The sequence below is a fragment of the Hemiscyllium ocellatum genome, chromosome 10 (genome assembly GCF_020745735.1).
Source record: "Hemiscyllium ocellatum isolate sHemOce1 chromosome 10, sHemOce1.pat.X.cur, whole genome shotgun sequence".
Lineage (NCBI taxonomy): Eukaryota > Metazoa > Chordata > Chondrichthyes > Orectolobiformes > Hemiscylliidae > Hemiscyllium > Hemiscyllium ocellatum.
The window spans coordinates 71100268-71125367 of record NC_083410.1 but is presented as its reverse complement, the minus strand read 5'-3'; the positions used below and the strand labels follow the sequence as shown (position 1 = coordinate 71125367).

The 25100-nt window shown below is 39.5% G+C and overlaps 1 protein-coding gene across 3 annotated transcripts in view; it reads right to left on the bottom strand.

The window, feature by feature from the left end:
• LOC132819805 (synaptojanin-2-like) overlaps window positions 1-25100 on the bottom strand; it is a 207559-nt gene that overhangs the window by 82353 nt on the left and 100106 nt on the right. For all 3 annotated transcript variants that reach the window (XM_060831596.1, XM_060831597.1, XM_060831598.1), the window contains 5 exons: window positions 20383-20555; window positions 17907-17988; window positions 10168-10320; window positions 3418-3571; window positions 3022-3213 (listed from right to left, as the gene is read on the bottom strand). In XM_060831596.1, coding sequence (XP_060687579.1) covers window positions 3022-3213; window positions 3418-3571; window positions 10168-10320; window positions 17907-17988; window positions 20383-20555 — 754 coding nt within the window. The remainder of the gene's footprint in view (window positions 1-3021; window positions 3214-3417; window positions 3572-10167; window positions 10321-17906; window positions 17989-20382; window positions 20556-25100) is intronic.

The window sequence follows — 25100 nt, the reverse complement described above, 5'->3', positions numbered from 1 at the left end:
GTCTGGGTGGGTTACTCTTTGGAGGGTCGGTGTGGACTTGTTGGACTGAAGGGCCTGTTTCCACACTGTAGGGAATCTAATCTAATCTAATCTTCAAGGAAGGAAGGTCAAAACAGGAACTGTAAGTCAATTAACTTCATGTCTGTCACATGGTAAATATTGAAATCAATCATTAAGGAGAAAGTTATAATTGGGCACTTGGAAAACCTCAAGATAATTTGAAAGAATCAGCATAGCTTTATGAAAGGGAAACTGGAATTCTTCGAAAGAGTGACGTGCTGCGGTAAAAGGGGATCCCATTGATCTACTGTAACTTGGAATTACATAACTCTTTTGACAAGATCTCACATAAAAGTTTATTGGACAAAGTATTAGGAGAAATATATTAGAATAGAGGGAAAATCAACACAGAATGATTATAAACCTTTTTCAGATTGGCAGGGTGTGAGGAGTGGTGGCTCGCACAAGTATGCTCTTGCCTCTCAACCTTTTACAATATATATCAGTGAATTTGATAAGGGAATTGAAGACAAGGTGGCTAAATTTGCAGGCGGCACAATGACAGATAGGAAAGTATGTCATGACATGACAAATTGAATGAGTGAGCAAAAATCTGGCAAATGGAGCATGATGTGAGAAAATGAGAAGTTGTTCACTTCGGCAGGAAGAGTCAAAAAGCAGATCATTATCTGAAATATGAACGACTGCCAAGTTCCAAGGAGCAGAGGCATCTAGGTTTCCAGGGCATGGTTGATTAAGGCGGCTGATGGAATGCTGTCCTTTAATAGATAAAAATTTGAATATAAAATCAAGAATGTTAATGCGTCAGGATACAGTGTATTGGAGATATCACACACAGAGTTTTACTGCACAGAAACAGACCCTTTGGTCCAACTCTTGTGTCGACCAGATCTCCTAAACTGATCCAGTCCAATTTGCCCCATATCCCTCTGAATCACTCCTATTCATCTACCCATCCAGATGCCTTTTAAATGTTACATTCTACTCACCTCCATCACCTCCTGTGGCAACTTGTTCTGTATAAGTACCACCCTCTGCATGATGAGTCTGCACAATTTTGGTCTCTTTGTTTAAAGAAAGCAATCCACAAGAGGTTTACTAGATTGATATCGAGACTGAACAGGTATTCCTTTGATGAAAGATTGAATAGGCTGGAGTTCCATTCACCAGAATTTAAAAGAGAGAGGGTAATTTGAATTTTATAAGGTCCTCAATGATCTTGACAAGGTGAATGTTGAAAGGGTTTCTACCATTGTGGGTCAGTTCAGAATTAGGGGCACATCTTAAAATTAGGTGTCATCTTAGGATCAGAAATGAGGAATTTTATTTTTGGAGGTTTGTGCAACTTTAAGACTGTCTGCCTCAAAGTAGTAGAGATAGGGTCACTGAATATTTTAAGATGGACGTGAATAGATTCTTGTTAGGTCGGGGAATCAAAAGTTATCAGCAGTAGATAGAATTGGGAGTACAAACAGGATATGACCTTAAAATTAAAACATGCTGGGGATCACTGCGGGTCAGGCATCATCCATGGAGAGAAAGCAAGCTCTGATGAAGTCATTTAGGCTCGAAACATTAGCTTGCTTTCTCTCCATGGATGCTGTCTGTCCTGCTGTGATCTCCAGCATTTTGTCTTCAGTTCGGATTTCAGCATCTGCAGTCATTTGGTCTTACCCATAACCTTATTGGTTTGCAGAGGGATGAATGGGCTACTTATGAATTCAAAGATTAGGAGCACATTTCCAACATGTGACTTCTTTTCAACCTGGTGATGGAACATTCCTAAAACAAATTGCAGTAATGGGCAACTTCACTTTTTCCCTCCAATTATTATGGCGATATTCAAAGTAGCCCTTAACCAAAAGAGAAAATGCTGGAAAATAACAGCAGGTCTGGCAGCATCTGTAAGGAGAGAAAAGACTGACGTTTCGAGTCTAACTGACCCTTTGTCAAAGCTAAAAAAAAAAGGGAGAAATAGGGAGGTGTTTGCTACCCTTCTCCCCTGTTTTCCATTTTGCCTCTGCTTCACCCATCCCCCCTATCCCCCACATATTTTGCCACATAGCACCGGCTTTAGCCTTGGTCATTCACAGCTCCTAACCTCCCTATAATCTCTCTACGCACTGTCACTATCACCTCTTTATTGATACCTTTGCTACTGAAGCCGACTCACCTTCTCTAAGCCTAGTATAAATACCTCCCTATTTCTCCCTTTTTTTAGCTTTGACAAAGGATCAGTTAGACTCGAAACATCAGCTCTTTTTTCTTCTTACAGATGCTGCCAGACCTGCTGAGATTTTTCAGCATTTTCTCTTTTGGTTTCAGATTCCAGCATCTGCAGTAATTTGCTTTTATCCAAAGTAGCCCTTACCTCCCTAAAATTATATAAATTAGGAAATCACCAATGGAAATTTGCTTCATTTAAAAATGCATTGGAGCTCAATATGTTGTAGCATGGTAACAATCTAACATTTAGCAGCAAGAGCAGTCATTTCACCTTTGCAGCCTGTTCGAGCATTCAATAAAATCACGGCTGATCTGATTGTGGAGCCCCCAACCATAACAACTGGCTCATTTGTTAGTCAAAAATCTATCTACTTCTGCATTAAAAATATTCAATGATCCCGGCACCACTGCCTTCTGGAGTTGAGAGATCCAGAGATTTACGACTACGCAGAAAATAATATCATCTGTGTCTTAAATCGATTTTCGTTCTTGTTAATGTTGTAGGGATAAAGTTATTCTGATTTGTTGTTCAGGTCTTTGTGATATTTCAGCATATGATTCTGTGCCAGCAAATCCTACGTTATGGGGTTTTTCTCTATCTCAATGCAGTCACTGAAATTTCTGATAGCATAACCATTATTCCAGTATATTAAGTAGTTTGCAGAGTACTTACACCTGGCAACTTAAATGAAATGCATCATCCACTCTGTGGATGAAGAGTTCAGAATAACAATGTATTCAGCGAAGCATGAAAAATCATGTTCCTCAGCTTACCCTGGAATTTGGATGTTTTGTTCTGTTTGAAAGCATCAAGTAACCAACTACTAAGTTCAGCAATACTCAGCATGTTGCTTCTGAACTGTTTACCACCATTTACGTTCCATGTGCCAATGCTGATGCGAGTGCTCTTGACATTAGTGTATTCTATCTGTCGCTCACACATAGCTTCCAAAATCCCAGGAGGTGCTGTTGGACAACAGAACAACTGGAATTTGTCATTTTGTATTATACATTGCTCTTTAAACCACAGTACACCATCATGACTGAAGAAATCAGAAGAGAAGATAAACCTTATAAATATAACAGAAATTTAACAACCTTAAATTCTTGGTACAGAAAGGTTATTATAGGAAACATTGTGACAAATGTGTCATGAATACGTCTACTTACTGAAAAGTGCACTGCTGTCCATCAACACCCTTGCCTTATCTGCATAATCCTCACTATAAAAATCCCCCACGAGGAGCAAATCAATAGCTTCTTGTTTAGCTCCAAAGAAATTGGCCTGGATTGTTCGGGATACAGAACGTGCTCCATCTTTTACCTTAACAAAAACAAGCACTTAATTAATTCATAGCAACAGTTTCATTTTAATTCAAGTTTCACACTGCTCAGCTAGTAAGGTAGCAGCTTGACTTAAGTGGTAGTTCCTTAGCTCAATCCAAAACTCATAGGATCTTATCACAAATATTTGTTATATGATTGGAAGTATCATCTTTTGATTGAGAAAAGCATTGTGCCTGTCTGCTCAAGTTCATGCAGAAAAATCTATGCAATATTGGAGTAGAGGTTTCCCCCTCTAGAGCATGTGAATTTCCTCTCAGATTATCTAATGTGTCTCTGCACACACTGCTAGGAGCAATAACGTTAAAAATCATACAACACCAGGTTATAGTCCAACAGGTTTTTTTTGGAAGTACTAGCTTTCAGAGCGCTGCTCCTTCATCAAGTAGCGGTGGTGCAGGATCATAAGACATAGAATTTATAGCAAAAGATCACATGCATGCAACAGATATGCTTTATTGAACAAACCTAGACTGCTGTTAAGTCTTTCATCTTTTGGTTTATTAATATGTAAATCCCAGAACTTCTTTCAAATCACATTCTTGAGATTACTTAAGGGTTTATAAAAAAAAAGGTGACATCTCAGCTCAAACAATGCATTAAAGGTTTGAGGTTAGAGTCTGAGTGCATCCCAATCTTGAGTCAGACTGGTTCTATTTAATGGGGGACTTAAAGGGGCAATAAAGCGCAGGAGGGCAGTATTACCCTAACAGTGGCAAAATGAAGTCTGATGCAATCATTAATAAGGTGGTCTGGAGATTCCAGAGAAGGTCAGAATCAGGAGTGTGATCCTGAAGACACGGATTCAGTGCTGCAAGCAGTTCTACAATCTGACCAGGTCAGGAAAGATCCCTAAGGTTGTACATACCCATGCACTATACCCTTGTTTTGTCCAGTCAATTGGATTCAATTCATATTCTTACCTAGCCCCTCATAACTCATCAGAACCAATTTTAATATATATATTCTATAATGCTATAAGCTTTCATTAAATAAAACAATGAACTGCAGTTGCTGGAGATCTGAAATAAAAAGTGTGCTGGAAAACATCATCAAATCTAACAGCCTGTCTACCACTGAAATTCTTTCTATTCTCAAAGTGATTCTGGACATAGGAAACATTATATGAAATAAAAATGAATATAAAGGTGTTCAAATCAAAGTAGAAAATGTGTTGCTGGTTAAAGCACAGCAGGTTAGGCAGCATCCAAGGAATAGGAAATTCGACGTTTCGGGCATAAGCCCTCCTGATGAAGGGCTTATGCCCGAAACATCGAATTTCCTATTCCTTGGATGCTGCCTAACCTGCTGTGCTTTAACCAGCAACACATTTTCAACTGTGATCTCCAGCATCTGCAGACCTCATTTTTTACCTTCAAATCAAAGTAGTCAATAAGACCACCCGATAGCGATTACATAATTTTTGGCAGAGGCTGTTGTTTGAGTAACAACTAACTTAATAGAAATTCAAAGTATATCTTGGGAAGCAAGTAGAGATAATATTTCAAATCTGTCAGATACTGCCAGAGATCCTGAAGTTCACTAGAAATTTCTGTTTTTGTTTCAGATCTCCAGCATCTGCAGTTCTTTGTTTTGTTTAATCAAAACATTCTTTTATCAGCTGAAATTATTTATCTGTTGGAATTATAATTGAATTTTCAGTTCCTTATTCCAATTCCAATTTCTCCAGCTTTTAATCTAAAGGGATTCTTGTAGTAAACAGATGATGTCAATACCATCTGACAAAAGAATGGAGGGTGGCCAGGGAGAGGAGGTGGGGTGGTGGTTAGATTGTTCATTCCACAGGCATATTGTGATCTAGATTTGAATGTCTGAAAAGCTGTTGAAAGCACATTTAATATAAACTTTCAAAATGAAGTAAGATTTATAGGTTAAATATAGGTGCCTACAAAGGAAAAATTTGGAAGGCTATGGGAACTGGGAGAATTAGATCTGCTTGGACAATCTACTCAAGGAGTTGCCACTGACAATAATGGGCCAACTATCTGTTGCTTGAAATTTCAAGATTCTAATGTTTTTCCCTTTTTTTCCAAAGGAGGTTGGTTTTTATTCACTTCAGAATTAAGCTGCAGCATGGCATAGCAGGGTCAGCGAAGCAAGACAATCAGTGATGTTAGTACATGAATGCTGAGTTCCACGACTGGCCTGATGAATTCCTTCAATAATTTCTCCAATTCTTCTGAAGAAGTGAATTTTCTCAGACGTGATTTAATGGGTGCTGGTTGTACTCCTGAAATCACTGGAGTGGAATTCTTCATGTCATAGAGTCCCAGAGCACAGGAAGAGGACCGAATGCATTGATGCCTCTCATGATCTTATACACTCTCAGGAGATTCCCCCCTCAGTCTCCTATGTTCTAAAAGAAATATTCCTAGCTTGTCCAACCTCTCCTTATAACTCAGAATCCTCGCAACATCCTTCTAAATTTCTTCTATACTCTTTCCAGTTTAATGCCATCCTTCCAAGAACAAGATGATCAAAACTGAACACAGTAGTCCAAGTGCAGCCTCATCAATGTACTATACAACTGCAACATAACTTCCCAAATTCTATACTCAGTGTCTTGACTAATGAAAGCCAGTGTGCCAAAAGCCCTGTCAACTTGTGTCTCCACTTTCAGAGAACCATGCACCTCAACTCCAAGGTCCCTCGTTTCCACTACACTCCTTAAGGCCCTACCATTTACCATGAATCTCCTACTTTGACTTAACTTTCCAAAATGCATGGCCTCACACTTATCAATATTAAACTCCATTTGCCATTTCTTGGCCCACTTTCCCAGCTGATCAAGACCCTGCTGCAGTTTCTGATAACCTTCCTCACTGTCCACAATACCACCTATTATAGTGTCATCTGCAAACTTACTAATCATGCCTTGTACCTTGTCATCCAAATCATTGACATAGATAACAGACAGCTAGGGGCCCAGCACCGACCCCTAAGGCACTCCACTAGTCACAAGCCTCCAGTTCGACAAGCATCCTTCCACTATTATACTCTACTTCCTACCATCAAGCCAATTGTGCATCCAATTTGCCAACACCACCCTGGATTCCATGCAATCTAACCTTCCAGAGCAGCCTACCATGTGGAACCTTATCAAAGGCCCTACTGAAATCCATAAAACAGGTGTACCACCCTGCCCTCTTCAACTTCCTGGTCACTTCATCGAAGAACACTAATAAATTTGTGAGACATGATCTCCCATTCGCAAAGCCATGTTGACTACTCCTAATCAAAACCCTGTCTTTCCAAATGCACGTATATCTTATCTCTCAGAATCTTCTCAAGTAACTTATCCACGACAGATGTTAGATTTACTGGTCTACAGTTCCCAGGTTTTTCTTTGCAACCCTTCTTGAATAAGGGCACAACATTCATTATCCTCCAGTCTTCTGGGATCTCACCAGTGGCTGATGATGCAAAAACATTATCCAGGGCCCCCACAATTTCTTCTCTAGCCTCTTGCACTGTTCTTGGATATATGTGGTCAGGACCAGAAGATTCATCCAACTTCATACATTCTTATATATCCAATTCCTCTTCTACTGTGATATGGACAGGCTTCAAGATATGACCACTCACTTCTCCAAGTTCCCAAGTCTTCCTATCTTTCCCCACAGTAAACACAGAGGAGAAATATTCATTGAGGACCTTGCCCACCTCCTGCAATTCCACACAGATATGTCTACTTTGGTCCTTGAAAAATCCTATTCTCTCTCTAGTTATTCTTTTTCCTTTAATATACTTCAAGAACCTCTTTGATTTCTCCTAATCTTCTCCTTTTCACTCTCCTGATTTCCTTCTTCAATAAACTCATGTATCCCCTATAAACTTCCAGGGGTTCGCTTCATCCCAGCTGCCTGTACCTAAGACATGCTTTCTTCTTTTTTCTGGTCAAAGTGTCAACATCTCTCATCATCCAGGGTTCCCTATTCCTATCAACCTTGTCTTTCACCCTCACATGAACATATAGACCTTGAACTCTAGCTATCTTATTTTAAAGGGCTCCCACGTGCAAACAAACTACTTCAATCAACCCTTGCAAGATCCTGTCTAATTCCATTAAAATTCACCTTGCCTCAATTTAGAACTTGAACTTGCAGACCAGTTTTATCCCTCTCCATAACTACTTTAAAAATTAACAGAACTATGGTCACTGGTCCCAAGGAGCTTCCCCATTGTCACCTTAGTCACATGTCCTGGCCTATTCTCCAACAGTAGGTTAAGTTTTGCCCTTCCCAAGTAGGGCTCTCCATAAATGGATTTAGGAAACTCTCCTGAACACACTTAACAAATTCCACCCCATCTAAGCCTCTTTGGCAGTCCCAGTCCATGTTAGAAAAATTAAGACCCTTTACTATGACAACCCTATTGCTGCTCCAACTCTCCCCAGTCTCCCTGCATATTTGTTCCTTTATTTCCCATTGCCTTATTGGGGGCCTATAGTACATCCCCAATGATGTTACCATCCCCTTCTAATTTCTTCATATAAGTGTAGAATAACAAATGTAAGTTGGTTACTCAGATATGAGGAAATGGATCAGTTAGCTGGATGATTGGGTTGCAATGCAGAGTTATATTAACAGCATGGGTTCAATTCCCACATCAGTTGAGGTTATATCTACACTTCTCTCCTTGCTTAATGTGTGCTGAACCTCAGGTTAAAATATCACCAGACATTAATCTCTAATGAGGGAACAGCACAACACGCTAATAAGACTACAGCGACTTTACATTTTAGGGCAGTTTAATTCTATTTCACTGGCCATATAAATGTGTGGAGGTGCCACCACTGGGGTGGACAAGGTCAGAAGTCACATAGCACGAGGTTATAGTCCAACAGGTTTATTTGAAATCACAAGCTTTCAGTGCACTGCTCCTTCATCAAGTGAACTGATAAGAAGCACACAGGCTTCTTTATAGGCAGAGAGATCAAAAGATCATGCAAATGATGTGAGTGAGTGTCGACAGGCTAAATACCAAGTCTCTGAAGGTGATTCAAAAGTGCCAGACGGTGTGAGTAAGGTCTAAACAGCTGAATAGCAAGTGAAGGAATAACCTATGATCCGACTAATTGAGGCAGAGAGATAATCACAGGGCAATATTAACAACAACACCACACAACCCTGCCATGGCAACCTCTGCAGGATATACCAGTTCATCAACATGCATATTACCATCACATGTGGGAACACCACCCCACACACCACATACACAGCAGATTCTCATGTGACTCGGCCAATGTTGTCTATCTCATACGCTGCAGGCAAGGATGCTCCGAGACATGTTATCTTGGCACGACTATGCAAATGCTACAACAACAGATGAATGGACACTATGCAACAATCACCAGACAGGAATGTTGCCTTCCAGTCAGGGAACTCTTCAGCGATCAAGGACATTCAGCCTCTGATCTTTGGGTAAGCCTCCTCTAAGGCAGCCTTCAAGATACACAATAATGCAGAACCACTGAGCCAAGCTTTGTACCCATGAAGATGGCCTCAACTGTGATCTTGGGTTCACATCATACTACAGATAACCCCACCGTACTGTTCTGTATCTGTAAAAGCTTCCTTACTGTCCTGTTTTGACAACATCACCTTGATAACTTGTTATGATCTCTCTACCTTAATTAGTTTATACAATTTTGGATTACATGTTACTTTAGTTAAACCCTTGGTATATGACTGTTATACCTATCATGTTATTCCAGCCATTTGGTTTGTCTCCTGCATCATTTAATTTTTAATTTTTGTAATTATCTCTCTGCTTCAATTAATCAGATCATAGGTCATCCCTTCACTTGCTATTCAGCTGTTGACACCTTACTGACACCGTATAACACTTGATCACCTGCAGGGACTTACTATTTTGCCACACACCATTTGCATGATCTTTTGATCTCTCTGCCTATACATTCTGTGCCTGTGTGCTTATTTTTGCTACACCTGACGTAGGAGCAGTGCTCCGAAAGCTTGTGATTTCAAATAAACCTGTTGGACTATAACCTGGTGTCATGTGGGTTCTGACCTTAGATAAATAAGGTTTATTAAGGTTTGCATTAAGGTTCACTGGACATTGAGCAGAAGTAGGATTTCTGGCTCTTTTTTCTTGTGCTGTAATGAAAAAACACTGCACACACACTAATGTCTTCCCAAGCTCAGTCTGTACAGCCAGACTGACAGTCTTGAATTTGCTGACAAAATAATTCTTTGTGCACTCAGTATTATAGTGTATTTGAACATTTACAAAATCATATTTAACTTCAAATGTGAATCTGAGCACAGGATAAACCTGAATGATCCCATTTAAGACGTTTAAAGAAACTCATATATGCAACTACAGATTCAAATACAGAAAATATATCAACACATTGGAAATATGTAAGGAATAGGAAGCTAGTTGTCATTCCGTTGAAGACCCATTTTTCATCGAACTCAAAGATGTCATTGGCAAGAGCTGGGTGAAGCAAGATCCCATGGCATCACCATCCAGTTGGATATTTTCAAATAGGGTTTTGCACATACTATAAGTGCATGCTATTTCTTTTACCTTCGTTTTTCCTTCTTTTGCACGACTTCCTGTGAAGATCTTGCTTAAATTATGTCCATTTAATGACCACATTGTCTTGTAAAATTCCACAAAACGCTCCACTACTGTCTTCTTAACAGCCATTCCCAAGCTCTCCAGCTGGCTGTACAAAACCTAAGGGCAAAAAATATGATTCCAAAACAATGAAATAGCATCAATTTCATGTAGACAAGAAATGTAAGTTACAATTATTTTTATGGCCTTCATCTTTCAATTTTTATTTTCATCACCAAAGCAGGCAAACTGTTTTCAACTGGGAATATGGTCATCTGTCATTGTTGTTTTTAGACTTTACCTGATCAACCTGTTCAGAGGTGTTACTACACACTGACGCAGAGATGCACAAAAGCATTTAAGGACCCTGCAAGGTGAACATCCAGTCTAAGATCTGCTGGCCAATCAGATGAGCAACTGGCAGCACTGCTGAATGCAATGAAAGCATGTTTAAGGTGATTGAAGAAAGATAGGGAAAAACCATTTTCTCTAGTGAGGGAGTTTGTAACCTGAAAACTAGAGCTAGAATCACTAAGGGGTGATATCAGCCAGCGAAGCACCATCTGGAATAATTGGAAGAAATAACTTGTCCTTAGGGGGAACCAGTGGATGCAATATACTTAGATTTCTAGAAGGCATTTGTTAAGGTGCCATATCAAAAGTTAATGCAGAAATTAAAAGCACGTGGTGAAGGGAGTAATGTATTAGCTTGGACAGATTTGCAGCTAAGCAGAAGCAGAGATTAGAAATAAATGTCTTTTTCAAGTTGGCAGGATAAGTAGTGTGCCACCTGGGTTGGTGCTGAGGTTTCAACTTACATAAATGATTTGGGACTGAAGGTATGGTAGCTAAGTTTGCTGGTGACACAAAGGTAGATAGGTAAGCAAACTGTGAACAGGGCATAAGGAGACTTCACGGTGATATAGATAGGTTATGTGAGTAGGCAAAGATCAAACAAATGGAGAACAATTTGCAGAAGTGTGAAATTGTCTATTTTGAGAGAAAGAATTAAAAACAATATCTATCTGGCGAGACGTTGCAAAGCTCTGAGATGCAGATAGATCTGGGTATCCTTGTGCATGAATCACAGTACGTTAGTAATCAGGAAAGCAAATAATCAAGATGTCATAGAAGGGTCTTCAAATGAGACCAGCGGGGTAGACCTTAAAAATAAGAAAAAGCATGAATACTTGGCCAGGATTATATAACAGCCTTCCCAATAATCAAAGTGAGATAGAGGAGCCTGTATGTAGGGAAATCACAGAGAGGTACGAGAGAAACAGAGTTACATTTGTAGGGGATTTCAACTCTGTAACATTAACTGGGTGCGCCTTGGTGAGAAAGGATTAAACAAGATGGAATTTTTAAAGTGTATCCAAGAGAGTTTTTTGTGCCAATACACAGATAATCCTACTAAAAATGGGACAGTGCTAGATCTAAGCCGAGGGAATGAAGCCGGTCAAATGGTTGAAGTTTCAGTGGGCAAGCATTTTTGGGAAATTAACCATAACTCTGGAAGCTTCAATCTCGTTACGAAAAGGGATAAGGATAGTGCAGGAGTTAAAAGATTAAACTGGGGGATGGTCAATTTCAATATCATGAGACAAGATCTGGCAAAAATAAACTGGGAGCAGCTACTTGGTGGCAAATTTACATTCGGAAAGTGGGAGTCTCTTAAAGTAATATAGTGAATTCAAGGGCCATTGTATTCCTCAATGAGTGAAGAGAAAAGGCAGCAAGCCCACAAAATTCTAGACATCATGCATTTGATAAAGAAACAGAAGAAAGCATGCATCAGGCACAGCACATTAAAAATATGGGAGATTCTTCAAAATTGGAAGCTGCTTGAAATAGAAATTTGGAGGGTAAAGAGGGAGCATAAAATATCTCTGGCAGGTAGGATCAAGGCTTTTTATAAGTATATTAAAAGTAAGAGGGTTACTAGGAAAGAATAGGATCTATCAAAGAACAAAAGGGCCTGTGTGTGGAGCCAGTGGACATGAGGTGAAGTCTTAAGTCAATACTTCTCATCTGCATTCAAAGAGGAGAATAACATAGCAAACAGGGATTTCAGTTGGGATTGTGAGGTCCTACGATATGTTAAGATTAATAAAGTGAAAGTATTAGATGTTTTAGCAGGCATGCAGGTGAGGAAATCCCCTGGTCCGGATGAGATGTGTCCCAGGCCGCTATGGGAGGCAATGAAGGAGATTGCTGGTGTGCTGGTGAATATATTTAATACCTTGCTGGCCACAGGTGAAGTGCCAAAAAAATGGAGGATAGGCAATGTAGTTTCTTTGTTCAAGGGCAACAGGGATGGGCCACGTATTTGCAACCTAATTAGTCTGAAATCAGTAGTGGGCAAATTATTGGAAAAATTCTGAGGGACAGGATTAATCTTAGAAAGGCAGGGATTGATCAGGGATCATCAGCACAGATTTATTAGAGGGAGATTCTGACAAATTTAATTGAGTTTTTTGAGAAGATGACTAAATATATTGATGAGCTTAGTATAGTTGATGTGGTTCACATGTGCTTCAATGAGGCCCCTGAGTTGGTCCCACATGAAAGGCTGGTCCAAAAGGTAACAGCCCATGGGATCCAAGGCAGGTTGTCAAACTGGATCCAAAACTGGCTTGCAAAGAGGGTGATGGCGGAGAAATAGTTTTGTGATCGGAAGCCTGTGACCAGCAATGTATCACAGGGATCAGTGCCGAGACCTTTGCTATTTGTTATGCATCTTCACAATTTAGATGTGAATATAGAAGGTACAATTAGTATGTTTGCAGATGACACAAAAATTGACAGCGTTGATAGCTAAATTGGGCAGAGTATCTAGTCCTGAAAAGCGTGAGGTGATGTATTTTGGGAGATCTAATAAGGGAGGGATATGCGCAGTAACTGGTAGACCTCTTGGAACCACTCGGGAACAAAGGGACGTTGATATACAAGTTCGTAGATCACTGAAGGTGTCAGCACAAGTAGATAAGGTGGTGAAGAAGAAATACCTGATGCTGGTCTTCAATTAGCCAGGGCGCAGAATATAAGACAAGGAGAAAGTGAGGACTACAAATGCTGGAGATCAGAGTTGAGAGTGTGGTGCTGGTAAAGCACAGCAGGTCAGGCAGCATCTGAGGAGGAGGAGGAGAATCGACATTTCAGGCATAGCCCTTCATCATATAAATCTTGCTCCTCGGATGCTGCCTGACCTGCTGTGTTTTTCCAGCTCCATACTCTGAAAGCAGAATATGAGAACAATATGCTTTATAAAACATTAGTTAAGCCACAGCTCGAATTCTGCATGGAGCCCTGGTCGCCACACTATTGGAAGGATGCTATTGCACTGGAGAGGATGAAGAGGAGATTCACCAGGATGTTGCCTGGAATAAAAGGTGGGCTTTACTTTCCTTTGAGCAGAGGAGTGATCAGATTGAAATATACAAAATTGAGAGGCCCAGACAAAATATTTTCCTCATGGCAGATACATCTAAGACCAGAGGGTATAAACCTTAGGAGAGGAATAATTCATTTCAAGGAAATGTGTGAAAAATGTAGTAGAAATATGGCAGAAATATGGAAGGTGCTGCCTGATAGGTGGTGGAGGCTCTTACTCACGCAGTATTTATGAAGCATCTAGATGAGCACTTAAAATGTCAGAGCTTCATAGGCAAGGGACTAAAGTGAAGATAAATGGGATAAGTATAGTTTGGTGTTTGTTGTTCAGCAATGACGTGGTTGGGTAAAAGGATTGTTTCTATGCTGTAAGACTCTATGAATCTATGACCCTAACAAATGTTATGATCTATTGCACAGAGATTTGAATGCAGGGTCGGGAGGCCATGTTTCACTTATCTGCAGCATTGGTGAGTCTGCATCTAGAGTACTGAGTACAGTACTGAGTACAGTACTGGTCACCATACGTATGGAAGGATCTTGATGCATTGGAAGCAGTTCAGAGAAGATTTACTAGACTATTACCTGGATTGAGTGGATTACCTAATGAGGAAAAAAGATTCCAGGATGCTATGTTGCCTCCCTGTTGCCAGAGTTAGGGATGTCACTGAATAGCTACAGGACAGTCTGAATGGGGAAGGCAAACAGACTGATTGTGGTGCATATTGATACCAATAACATAGGTAGGAAAAAGGAGGACGTCCTGAAACCAGAACTTAGGGAGTTTGGAAGTAAAGTAAATAACAGGATCTAAACTATAGTATCTCTGGATTATTCTAATGCTGCATGTGAGTGCATGCAAAATTAAGAGGTTAATTGAGATGAATATGTGGCTTAAGAGATGGAGGGTTTTGGTTTCAGGATTCTTCACCCATTGTTGGAGGCAGTGGGACCTGCACAAGATGGGACCAGCATCCAGCAGGAAGGTACTGTTGGAGAGGGTTTAAACTAATTTAGCAGGGGGTGTAGGATCCAGAGAGAAGATTCAGCGTGAGAAGATAGAAATTAGAAGTGACAGCAAGTGAGCCAGGATGGAACAGACATTATAGCCCAGTTAAGTCGTAAGTAGGTTTGGCAAACTTGAATGGTATTCATTTTAATGCAAGGAGTCTGATGAACGAGTCTGACAAACAAGGCAGAGTGCAAATTAAAACATGGGGGTATGATGTAATTGCTGTCACTGAGATGTAGTTCAGAGTGGGGAAAAGACTGGCAGCTCAATATTCCAGGATACAGGGTCTTCAGGCAAAATCGAGGAAGTAAAAAAGGAGGCAGTGGCACGATTTTGATCATGGAATCAATAATAGTAGTATGTAGAGATGACATCTTAGAAGGCTCTTCAGATGAAATTTTATGGGTAGAATGCAAAAACCAAAAGGGAGCAATCACATTACTGGGAGTGTACTAAAGGCCACTACAGTCCAAGGTAAAAAAAAAGAGCAACCGTGTCGGCAAGTTTCAGAGACGTGTACAAATAATAGGGTAGTGATAGTAAGGGATTTCAACTTCCCCAACATTAATTGGGGTAGTAATTGTGTGAAAGGTTTGGATGGAGTAGAATTCTTAAAATGCAGCCAGGCCAGCTTTTTAAGCAATTCGCGAAACATCCTGAACTTAATTTTAGGTAACAAAGCTGGGCAAGTGGCTGAACTATCAGTAGGGGGTCATTTTGCAGATCATAACTCCATTCAATTCAAGATTGTTCTGGAAAAGGATAAGGATGGGCCTGAAATCAGAGTTCTCAACTGAAGCAATGCCAATTTTAATAAGATCAGATTTGATTTGGCCAGTGTAGACTGGGAGCAGATACTTTCAGGTAAAATCGCTCTCAGGGCAATTGGGTGCATTCAAGAATTTGGAGAGTAGAGGGCCATGATATTTTAAAAAAGAAAAAAAAATGAGACCATCAAATCTTATGAATCCTGAATATCCAGGGATACATAGCATTAAGAGAAAAAGTGAACCTTATGACAGATACTGAGGGGTCAAACTACAGAAGCCCTAGAAAAGTACAGAATATGCAAGAGGGGAATTTATAAAGGATATTTGGAGACCTAAACGGGATGTGTAAGGATACTGGCAGGTAAAATAAAATAGAATCTTACAGTATAGAAGGCCATTCAACCCAGCATATCTGTACAGGCTCCTGAAAGAGATACCCAGTTAGTCCCATCTTCCAGCCCTGTCTCCATAGCCCTCTAACTTCATCACTTTTAAATATATATCCAACTCTCTATGGAACCCAATTCCATCACTCTCCAAGACAGCATATTCCAAATCCTAACAACTCTGAGTAAAGAAGTTTCTCATCCTCCCACTTCTAGCTCTCTTGTTGATAATCTTGAAATTGTGATCCCCTAGTTACTGACATATCACCAGGAAACAATATTTTTTCTACTCCATCAAAAGTGTTCACAGATTTGAACATTTCAATAAGGTTACCGTTTAATTTTCTCTGATCCAAGGAGAATAAGCCTGATCTCTCTAATCCTTGCTTGTATCTAAAATCCTTCACTCCTGGTATCTTTCTACAAAATCTCCTCTGAACTCTCTCCAAGGCTTTAACATCCTTCCCTAAATAATGTGACCAGATCTGATGACTATACTGAACAAAGGAAAATCCTAAACTGTTTTTCGTACATTAAGTGTCAAAAGATTACAAAGGAAAGAGTAGGGCCCATTAAGGACACAGCAGTAATTTGAGCATGGACCCAGAGGATATGGGTCGGGTTCTAATATTTTGTGTTGGTTTCCGTTACTAAGAGGAGTATTGAGGGTATAGAGATTATGTTTATGATACAGTTGAAGAAACAAACTGGATAGATAGTGAGGACACTCTGAGCAGTCTGGCAGGCTTCAAAGCAGATAAATATCCAGAGCTGATAAAATGTATCCCAGGTTGCAAGTGAGGCAAGGAAGGAATTTGCAGGAATGCTTGCAAAAATTTTCAATTCCTCTCTGGCCAGAGAACTGGAGGACCGCCAATGTGATATTGTTATTCAGGAAGGGAGAGAGAAATAAACCAGGAAACTACGATCCAGTCTAACCTTGATGGTGGGGAAACTACTAGAAATAATTTCTGAGGGACAGAGTTATTCTGCAAGAAGCAGGGGGTAAATCAAGAACAGTTGGCAAGGTTTGTTAAAAGGAGGTTATGTCAGCCCAAATTGATTAAATTTTTTTTGAAGAGATAACCAATCTGTTGATGAGGGCAATGTTTTCGATTTAATCTACTTAAGCTGGGTTTTGATACGGGCCTACATTGGAAACTGATAGCAAAAATAAGAACCCATAGGATCTAAGGCAATTACACCAACAATTGGTTGAATGGCAGGAAGCAGACTGATGGTTGATGGATGTTTTCCCAAATAGAGGAGTGTCAAATGCGGTTCCACAGGAGTCAATGATGGGGCAGATGACTGTCTCTAATGAGCACTGCCTCTTCACAAGACTGTCCCTAATAAGGGTGACTTACCAAATATTATGTTGAGTGCACAGTAGTTTACTTTGTGTCAACCCACCAGTCAGAAACCTTCTATCCAATGAAGAGAGGGCAGATACCATGTTGGCTCAGTGAATAGCACTGCTGCCTCACAACGTCAGGGACCCGAGTTCGATTCCAGCCTCAGGTGACTGTCTGTGTGGAGTTTGCACATTCTCCCCATGTTTGCGTGAGTTTGCTCCGGTTTTCTCCCACAGACCAAAGATGTGCAGGTTAGATGGATTGGCTATGCTAAATTGCCTATAGTGTTCAGGGATGTGTAATTTAGGTGCATTGGTTAGGGGAAATGTAGAATAATAGGGTAGGGGAATGGGTCTGGGTGGGTTACTCTTCACAGGGTCAATGTGGACTTGTTGGGTCAAATGGTCTGTTTCCATAATGTAGGGATTCTATGAGTCAATATTTTATTGAATGCCAGAGCCACCTCGAAGGGTCAAGTAGTCTACTCTTGTCCATTGTATGCATGCTCTCTCCCCAAAAAAGTAAGTGAACCTTCCAATTTTTAATTGACAACCTAACAACTGGAACTGATAGTTGTTTGTAAGGAAGAGGAATTAATGGTTATGGAACCAAGTTGATGGAGATCAGATACACATCAACAATGATACAACCAGTTGCTGGAACAGATTCAAGGTGTTGCAGAAGCTATTCTTATTATTTTTATTGTATTTTATCAAGACGCACTCTCCAACAATAAACCAATATCTCCTTCAAAATTGACCTCAATTTCTTTAAAAATTAAAATTATTACCTCCAATGCCACATAAGACTGGACACTGTTTGTCCGATCCAGACAATCAAGGCAATTTGTTCTGAGCACTCCAGACTGCAGACTTAAAAGAACAGACACAATTAATGGTTTACTTCTGCAGAATAGATGAACATTATTCAGTCTTGAGGTTGCAAATTCCAATTACTGTATAACACCACGAAGCCTGACTAAAATTTAAATGTAAAAACAAATGGTTATCAGTGGTATTATAATTTATAATATCAGTGAAATTTTAGCAATATTATACTTTTCTGAGCAATCTGAAAAATATTGGTTCTGCATCTAGAGATTCAGAAGTAGAGATTGGTACTGTCCTGCCACTTGAGATGGAAAGGGAATAAACTTCCTCTTTTAAGAGTTATTAACCTTTGGAATTCACTACTCCAGGCAGCAGTGGAGGCTGGATTATTGAATTTATTCTGAGAGAAAGGGGATTAAATAATTCAGGAGAAGACTGGGCACCAAAATGAAAAATTTAAAGCTACAGACAGCATACAGAAAGACACATTAACAGGATATTATTGATATAGCTCAGATCACAGAATGCAGAGTTCAAGGTCAGGTACGGAGTGAATTTATATTAATGGAGGAAGAGTGGTTAATAAAGGTTAATAATGATAGAAATACAATGCAGTGGCAATAATGGAAGCTTGGCTCAAAAAAGGATAGAATTATTAATATTCCTGGGTATAAGGTATCAGGAATGATGAGAAAGGAAAAAAGGAAGGAGTAACAATTTTGATTAAAATAAAGTGTCACAACACTAGAAAAAGGAAATACCCTTAGATGTTAATGACTACAATTAAGAAACAAACAAGGATCAATTCCAAACTTGTGTATTTCTCAGACCATCAAATAGTGAGGAGAAGAACGTGATCCAGATTTTCAGACAAACTAGGATGCATGAACTATGATAATAGGAACTTAATTGGAACTTTGATTACGTGATTGAGGACAAACGAGGAAGAAATTTTGAAATACATATTGGTGAACTTTTTTGATTATTATGTCACTGTTCAATATGGAAAGTGACATTGCTGGATGTAATCCTGAGGAATAAAGTGGGTCAAATGGTGAATCTAGCCAGTAGTGATCAAAGCTGGGTAATGTATGGAGTATGACAAGTTGCAATCTAAAATAAAAATACAAACTGGAGGCTATCAAATTTCAGAAAACTGAAAAGGCCCAGATAAATCGTAGTCAAAGACTGGCAAATGGAAATGTAACAAAACAATAAAAGGTCCTTAAAGAGGAGATGACTACGTACATAACTTACGTACATTCAAATAAAAGAAGGAAAAGGAAGGCAACCAATGTCAGACTGACTTTAATTACAAGGAAGTTTAAAAAATGTGATAACGCAGGAAAAGCAGAATTAGAGATCCCTTTTCCTTTCCACAAAAACATGTTGCAATATGAAAAAAATATTCTTTTCCAGCATGACATCTGAGATAATAGTTGAGGAGTTTTTTTCCCTAAAAGTCATGAGTCTATGGACCTCCCATCCCCAAAAGGTAAACGAGGTGGAAAATTAAATATTTTTAGATAGGTTTTTGACTAACAAGGGAATCAATTATGGTCACTAGGGAAATTAGAGTTAAGACCGCAGTCAGATCAGCCACAAACTTGTCAAATAGCAAAACAAACTCAAGGGGCCAAATCACCTAAACGTGCTACTAATTCATATATCCACATCAATGGCATTGTGCTTTAGAATGAAGATCAGAATTTTAAGTGTGTATTTACTATTTACTATACAGCCTTCCATATGGATCCTCTCCCACAATTACATCAAATTGTAAGACTTATACCTGGAGTCCACTAGAAGATGAAATGAACCTTTTAGCAGTCCTAACATTTAGCAAATTATAGCTATCAGAATAAAGATCATTATCTCATCTCATTAATTTATTTCACACAAACTCTAATGGAGGACTCACAACAAGGATCTATCAAACATTTTATTAAATGGTTATATCCTCAAGAAGCTAAATTCTTAAACATTTAAATTAGATAGATCTCTCATTTTGTAAGCACTAATTTCTATTACTTTTAATTGTTATAAATATACGTTTTGAGGACATGCCACCTAAGCAGTCTTATTGTTAAGGAGACATTGATCTCCAGCATCTGTGGTCCTCAGAGTTAAGAAGTGTAGTGCTGGAAAAGCACAGGAGGTCAGGCAACATCCGAGGAACAGGAGTGTCAACATTTCGGGCATAAGCCATTCCTGATGAAGGGCTTATGCAGGAAACATCAACTCTTCTGCTCCTCGAATACTGCCTGACCTGCTGTGTTTTTCCAGCACCACACTCTTTCAGTCTTTTAGTTAACCAGACTAAGTAGATAGTGTAATTTCAGCAAGGAAAACAAATTGTAATTTTATTTGACTGGTGCACTTTCATAATTTTTACCACTGAGAAAGGAAGTAGAATAAGAACTTCTAAAGACTCACCAGGGACATATCTGCTCACCACTGGTGAAAAAGCCAAAGTTTTCTAAGTGTTCCTGCAGCTGAGGTTTTAGCAATGAGTGCAGCTTCTCCGCCTTCCCTCCTTTCACACAATGGTGATAGTCAAAATTTATCATTGGCGTGTCAGGGGCATAAGCAGAGGCCCACATCAGTTTCTAGATAGAATAAAAAAACACTTAATATATGGCTTCTTTAACGTTCATTTAATTATAAGTCATGAGATGTTCAGGAGAACTGACTGAAGTCTGGATATTTCCCCACAAAGAGGGTGAGGCAAACTGGAAACCAACAGCACAGTGTGCTAATCAGCCTCAGTCACATTCATCCTGATGTGGATGTGCCAGAGTTGGAGTGGGGTGGTTAGAAGTCACACAACACCAGGTTGTAGTCCAACCGATTTATTTGAAATCACCAGCTTTTGAAGCACTGATCCTTCATCAGGTGAAGGAATAACCGGATAGAATCTCAATCAGCTGCCCTTTCGAACAGTTATTTATAACAATTAGGGATGGGTAGCAAATGCTGGCCATCCAGTAACACCCATGTATCAGGTGTATAAATATTACTGCACATGCCACAGCAGATTGTGTGTGACAGGAGCATATTTTGAACAAAAATGCTGTCTATTGTTCTGATGTGTCAAGTGTTAAAATTTCAGCATTGTCCACTATTGAATTAGGAGAAAACGAGGACAGCAGATGCTGGTGATCAGTTTTGAGTGTGTGGTGCTGAAAAAGCACAGCAGGTCAGGCAGCATCCAAGGTGCAGGAGAATAGCCATTCAACTTACATATAGTCATAGAATCATACAGCACAGAAACAGACACTTCAGTCCAACCAGTCCATGCTGAATGTAGTTCCACCTCCTGTTCCTGGCTCATTTCCCTTCAAACATTTCCTATTCATGTACTTATCCAAATGTCTTTTAAACATCATAATTATACACACATCCACCACTTCCTCAGGAAGTTCATCACACATGCAAACCACCCTCTGATTGATTATAAACTAAACTGTTACCAGCGTTCTGAGGTTTCCTTTTATTAAAAAAAGTTGTGGTAAAAACTATAACATAATCCTAGCTAACCTTCCATCTTCCATCCTCAATGTCAAAATCACCAAGACTCTGCTGCCCATTTTCTAAATTGTGCAAACTCCCATTCACGTATCACATCTATGTTTGTTGCTCTATATTGGCTCCTGGTTATGCAATACTTTGATTGCAAAATTTTTCATCTTGGTTTCCAAATCATTCCATGGGCTTATCCCACCCCTATAGAAACAGAAAAATTGGAGCATAAGTAAGTCATTTGGTTCTTTGAGCCTGCTTTGCCATTCAATATGATCATGACTGATCATCCAACTCAGTATCCTGTTCTTATTTTCTACCCATATCTTTTGATCCCTTTAGTCTCAGAGCCATATCTACCTTCTCATGAAAACATTCAATGTTTTGGCCTCAACCACTTTCTGTGGCAAAGAATTCCACATCCTCATCATTCTTGAGGTGAAGAAATTTCTCCTCAACTCCCTCCTAAATGTATATCCTTAGAATGTGACATAATATCTGGAGTTTCACATGACTGTGACCACCAACAAAGTTTGGGACAGCATAGTGGCTCAGTGGTTGGCACTGCTGTCTCAGCACCAGGGACCTGGATTCAATTCCAGCCTCGGATGACTGTCTGTGTGGACTTTGCACATTCTCCCCGTGTCTGCATTGGTTTCCTCCAGGTCCCCCGGTTTCCTCCCACAATCCAAAGATGTACAGGTCAGGTGAATTGGCCATGCTAAATTGCCCATAGTGTTAGGTACATTAGTCATGGATAAATATACTGTACAGGAATGGGTCTGGGTGAGTACTCTTCGGAGGGTCAATGTGGACTTGTTGGGCCGAAGGGCCTGTTTCCAAACTGTAGGGAATCTAATCTAACTTATGCTACAGTTCTATTTACATTTTTTGCTTCATTTTTGCCCTTCCATCTACAGGTGTTGGGAAGTAGCACATTAGGAAAATGAATTAATTCTGAATTTTTTGAAGGCAAGTGGAGAAGAAGCTTTGAACAAAAGCTTTCAGTTAAAAAAAATGAAAAACAATGCAGAAGGTAGACTTAATATGAATAGGCATTACATATTACAGTGAAAATAAGGAAACTACTGGAAAGACTGAACACATCTAGCAGCATCTGTGGATCAACGAGCTTTCATCAGAACTGGAAAATGTTCAGATGTAACTGGTTTGAAGTATAGAGGCAGACAATTTTATGGGCGGGGGAGAGGTGGTGGAAGAGCAAGAAGGTAAGTTTGTGATAGAGCAGAAGGCAGGAATGATGAAATATCCAACAAGATGGTAGTGCTTGGTAACATGTTAAAACAGGAAACAAAATATGGGTTTAGAAGAAATGTAAACAGGACTAGCTTAGCTTAGGAAACTTGGTCAGCATGGACCAGTTGACCAAACAGTCTGTTTCCATGCTGTACAACTCAATAAAAAAGGGGGGTGGGGGGAAGATACATTCAACATCAATTGCTGTGGTCCAAGAAAATTGCGAACATGAATTCTAATCAGAAAGTATTGTGGGACCGTGTTCAAATAACAACCAAAATCGTTGAGTGGTGAAAATAGCTTATTTTATTCAGCAATCACAGTACAAGTTTGACGTGGCAACAGTATCCTGAAATACAGTTCTTACATATATTAAAATTCCATTACTATAGTATTACATTGTTTTATCTATAGCACAGAAAGGTTTGAAGGGCTTCTGTCCTGACAGACAGGATATGGGTTAAAATGCGCTAAATGCAGGCTGCTACTTCTGGTGGGATTAAGAGTATCTATCCAGTCCACTTACATAATTAAGAGGCGTTAGTCCTTTTGTCTTTAAAGTTAGTAAATGTTAGTAAAAATACCAGGCCTATATGCTCTAAATAAGTTAGAAATTGTATGTACTTAATAAAAAAGCAAAGTATATTAAACTGATTACTGCAGCTGGGTTGTGGGATTATTTACTATTTGCCGGTATGAGTTTCATTCATTCATGCAATTTCATGGAAGCGCTGTTTTGTCAGTTAGCATCTTAAAGGGAAAATAGCCGAGTTAAAAATAATTTAACAGGAACTTACTAACTGGGGAATCTATTCAGGTCCAGGAGATGGTTGGTAAGGGCTGATTAATATTATAATGTTGCATGGAGACTTGACAGGCCTGGCATTGTTTTGTATGCCACACTTATTCAGATATAAACACTGCTTGTAGCAAGGGCTGATAAGGTGTGAAAATGAAGTAACTTTAGCGAGCTTGTGAGTGAGTTAATAAAGATAATCTGTAACAAATTATCTCTGGGAGAAAGTGATGACTACAGATGCCTCAATCCTGATGAAGAGTTTATGCCCAAAAGATCAATTCTCCTGCTCCTCGGATGTTGCCTGACCTGCTGTGCTTTTCCAGCACAATCTCTCTCACTACTGAACTCAAAAGTTGAGCCCAGAAGTTTGTAAAGCACATAATTGAAATGAGTTAAAAATCACACAACACCAGGTTATAGTCCAACAGGTTTATTTGGAAGCACAAGCTTTTGGACAACCACCAGATGAAGGAGCAGCGCTCCGAAAGCTAGTGCTTCCAAATAAACCTGTTGGACTATAACCTGGTGCACTGTGATTTCTAAACTTTGTACACCCCAGTCCAACACCGGCATCTCCAAATCATAATTGAAATGAGGTACTTTTGAGCTTCACTGACTTCTTTGCCCTTGATCTAAGGAGTGAGACTGAGATAGAGAATTAAATCAACAAGCAATTGCAGGTCCAGGATCGCCCTTGCAGATTAAATTGAGAATTTCATCAAAGTGGTTGCCCAATCTGTTTAATTTCCACAAATTACAGACCATATTGTCAGCAGTAAATACAATAGGCTTACTTAAAATAAGTACAAGAAGGGTTTTACGTTTTGGATACCGAGAAGCAAGAAAGTAACAAACCGGATGTTGAGCTTCTTTGGGAAGGCAAGGAGGTATTCATGGTGATTGAGATTTTTCAAAAAGGACAGTCCCCTTGGAATGTTGGATGGGGAAGAGAAAATGTGTTTGGCTGTGGCATCACACTAGAGATGGCAGAAATGGCAGAGGATGATCTGTTCAAATGGAGGCACATGGTTTGGAAAACAAGGACAAGTGCAGCCTTTTATGGTTCTAGGACTGAGAGAAGAGAGTAAGAGCAATATCTTTGAAAATGGATCAGATATGTTTAAAGCTTTTGTCAGCTATGACGTCAGCAATCAAGGAAAAAGGAAGACTGATTGGAAGAACAAATATAGAAAGTGACATCATCAAACTGAGACAAAGTACCTTGGAGACTGGAAAGGAGTCCAGAAAAGGAATGGGTAGGAGGATACAGAATCAGGGTAGTTGTGGGAATCAGTGGACTTATACCAGTTATTGCCTGACAGCCTACACCCAGAACTGGAGAAAAGGAAGGGTGGCATTGGAGATGGACCAGGTGAAAGAAATGGAAGGATAGAATATGGAAGTGGGAGGGGGATGATTTTTTCTAGTCAAGAGCAACAAAAAGAAATGAAACTAATTCAGAAAATTACACTAATACTGTCATCAATACACTACATGCACTATAAAGATAGTTAAGGTTAGCCTGAATCAAAGAATGTTTAATTTTCTACATTTCCCACAAAAAGGCAGGCATATT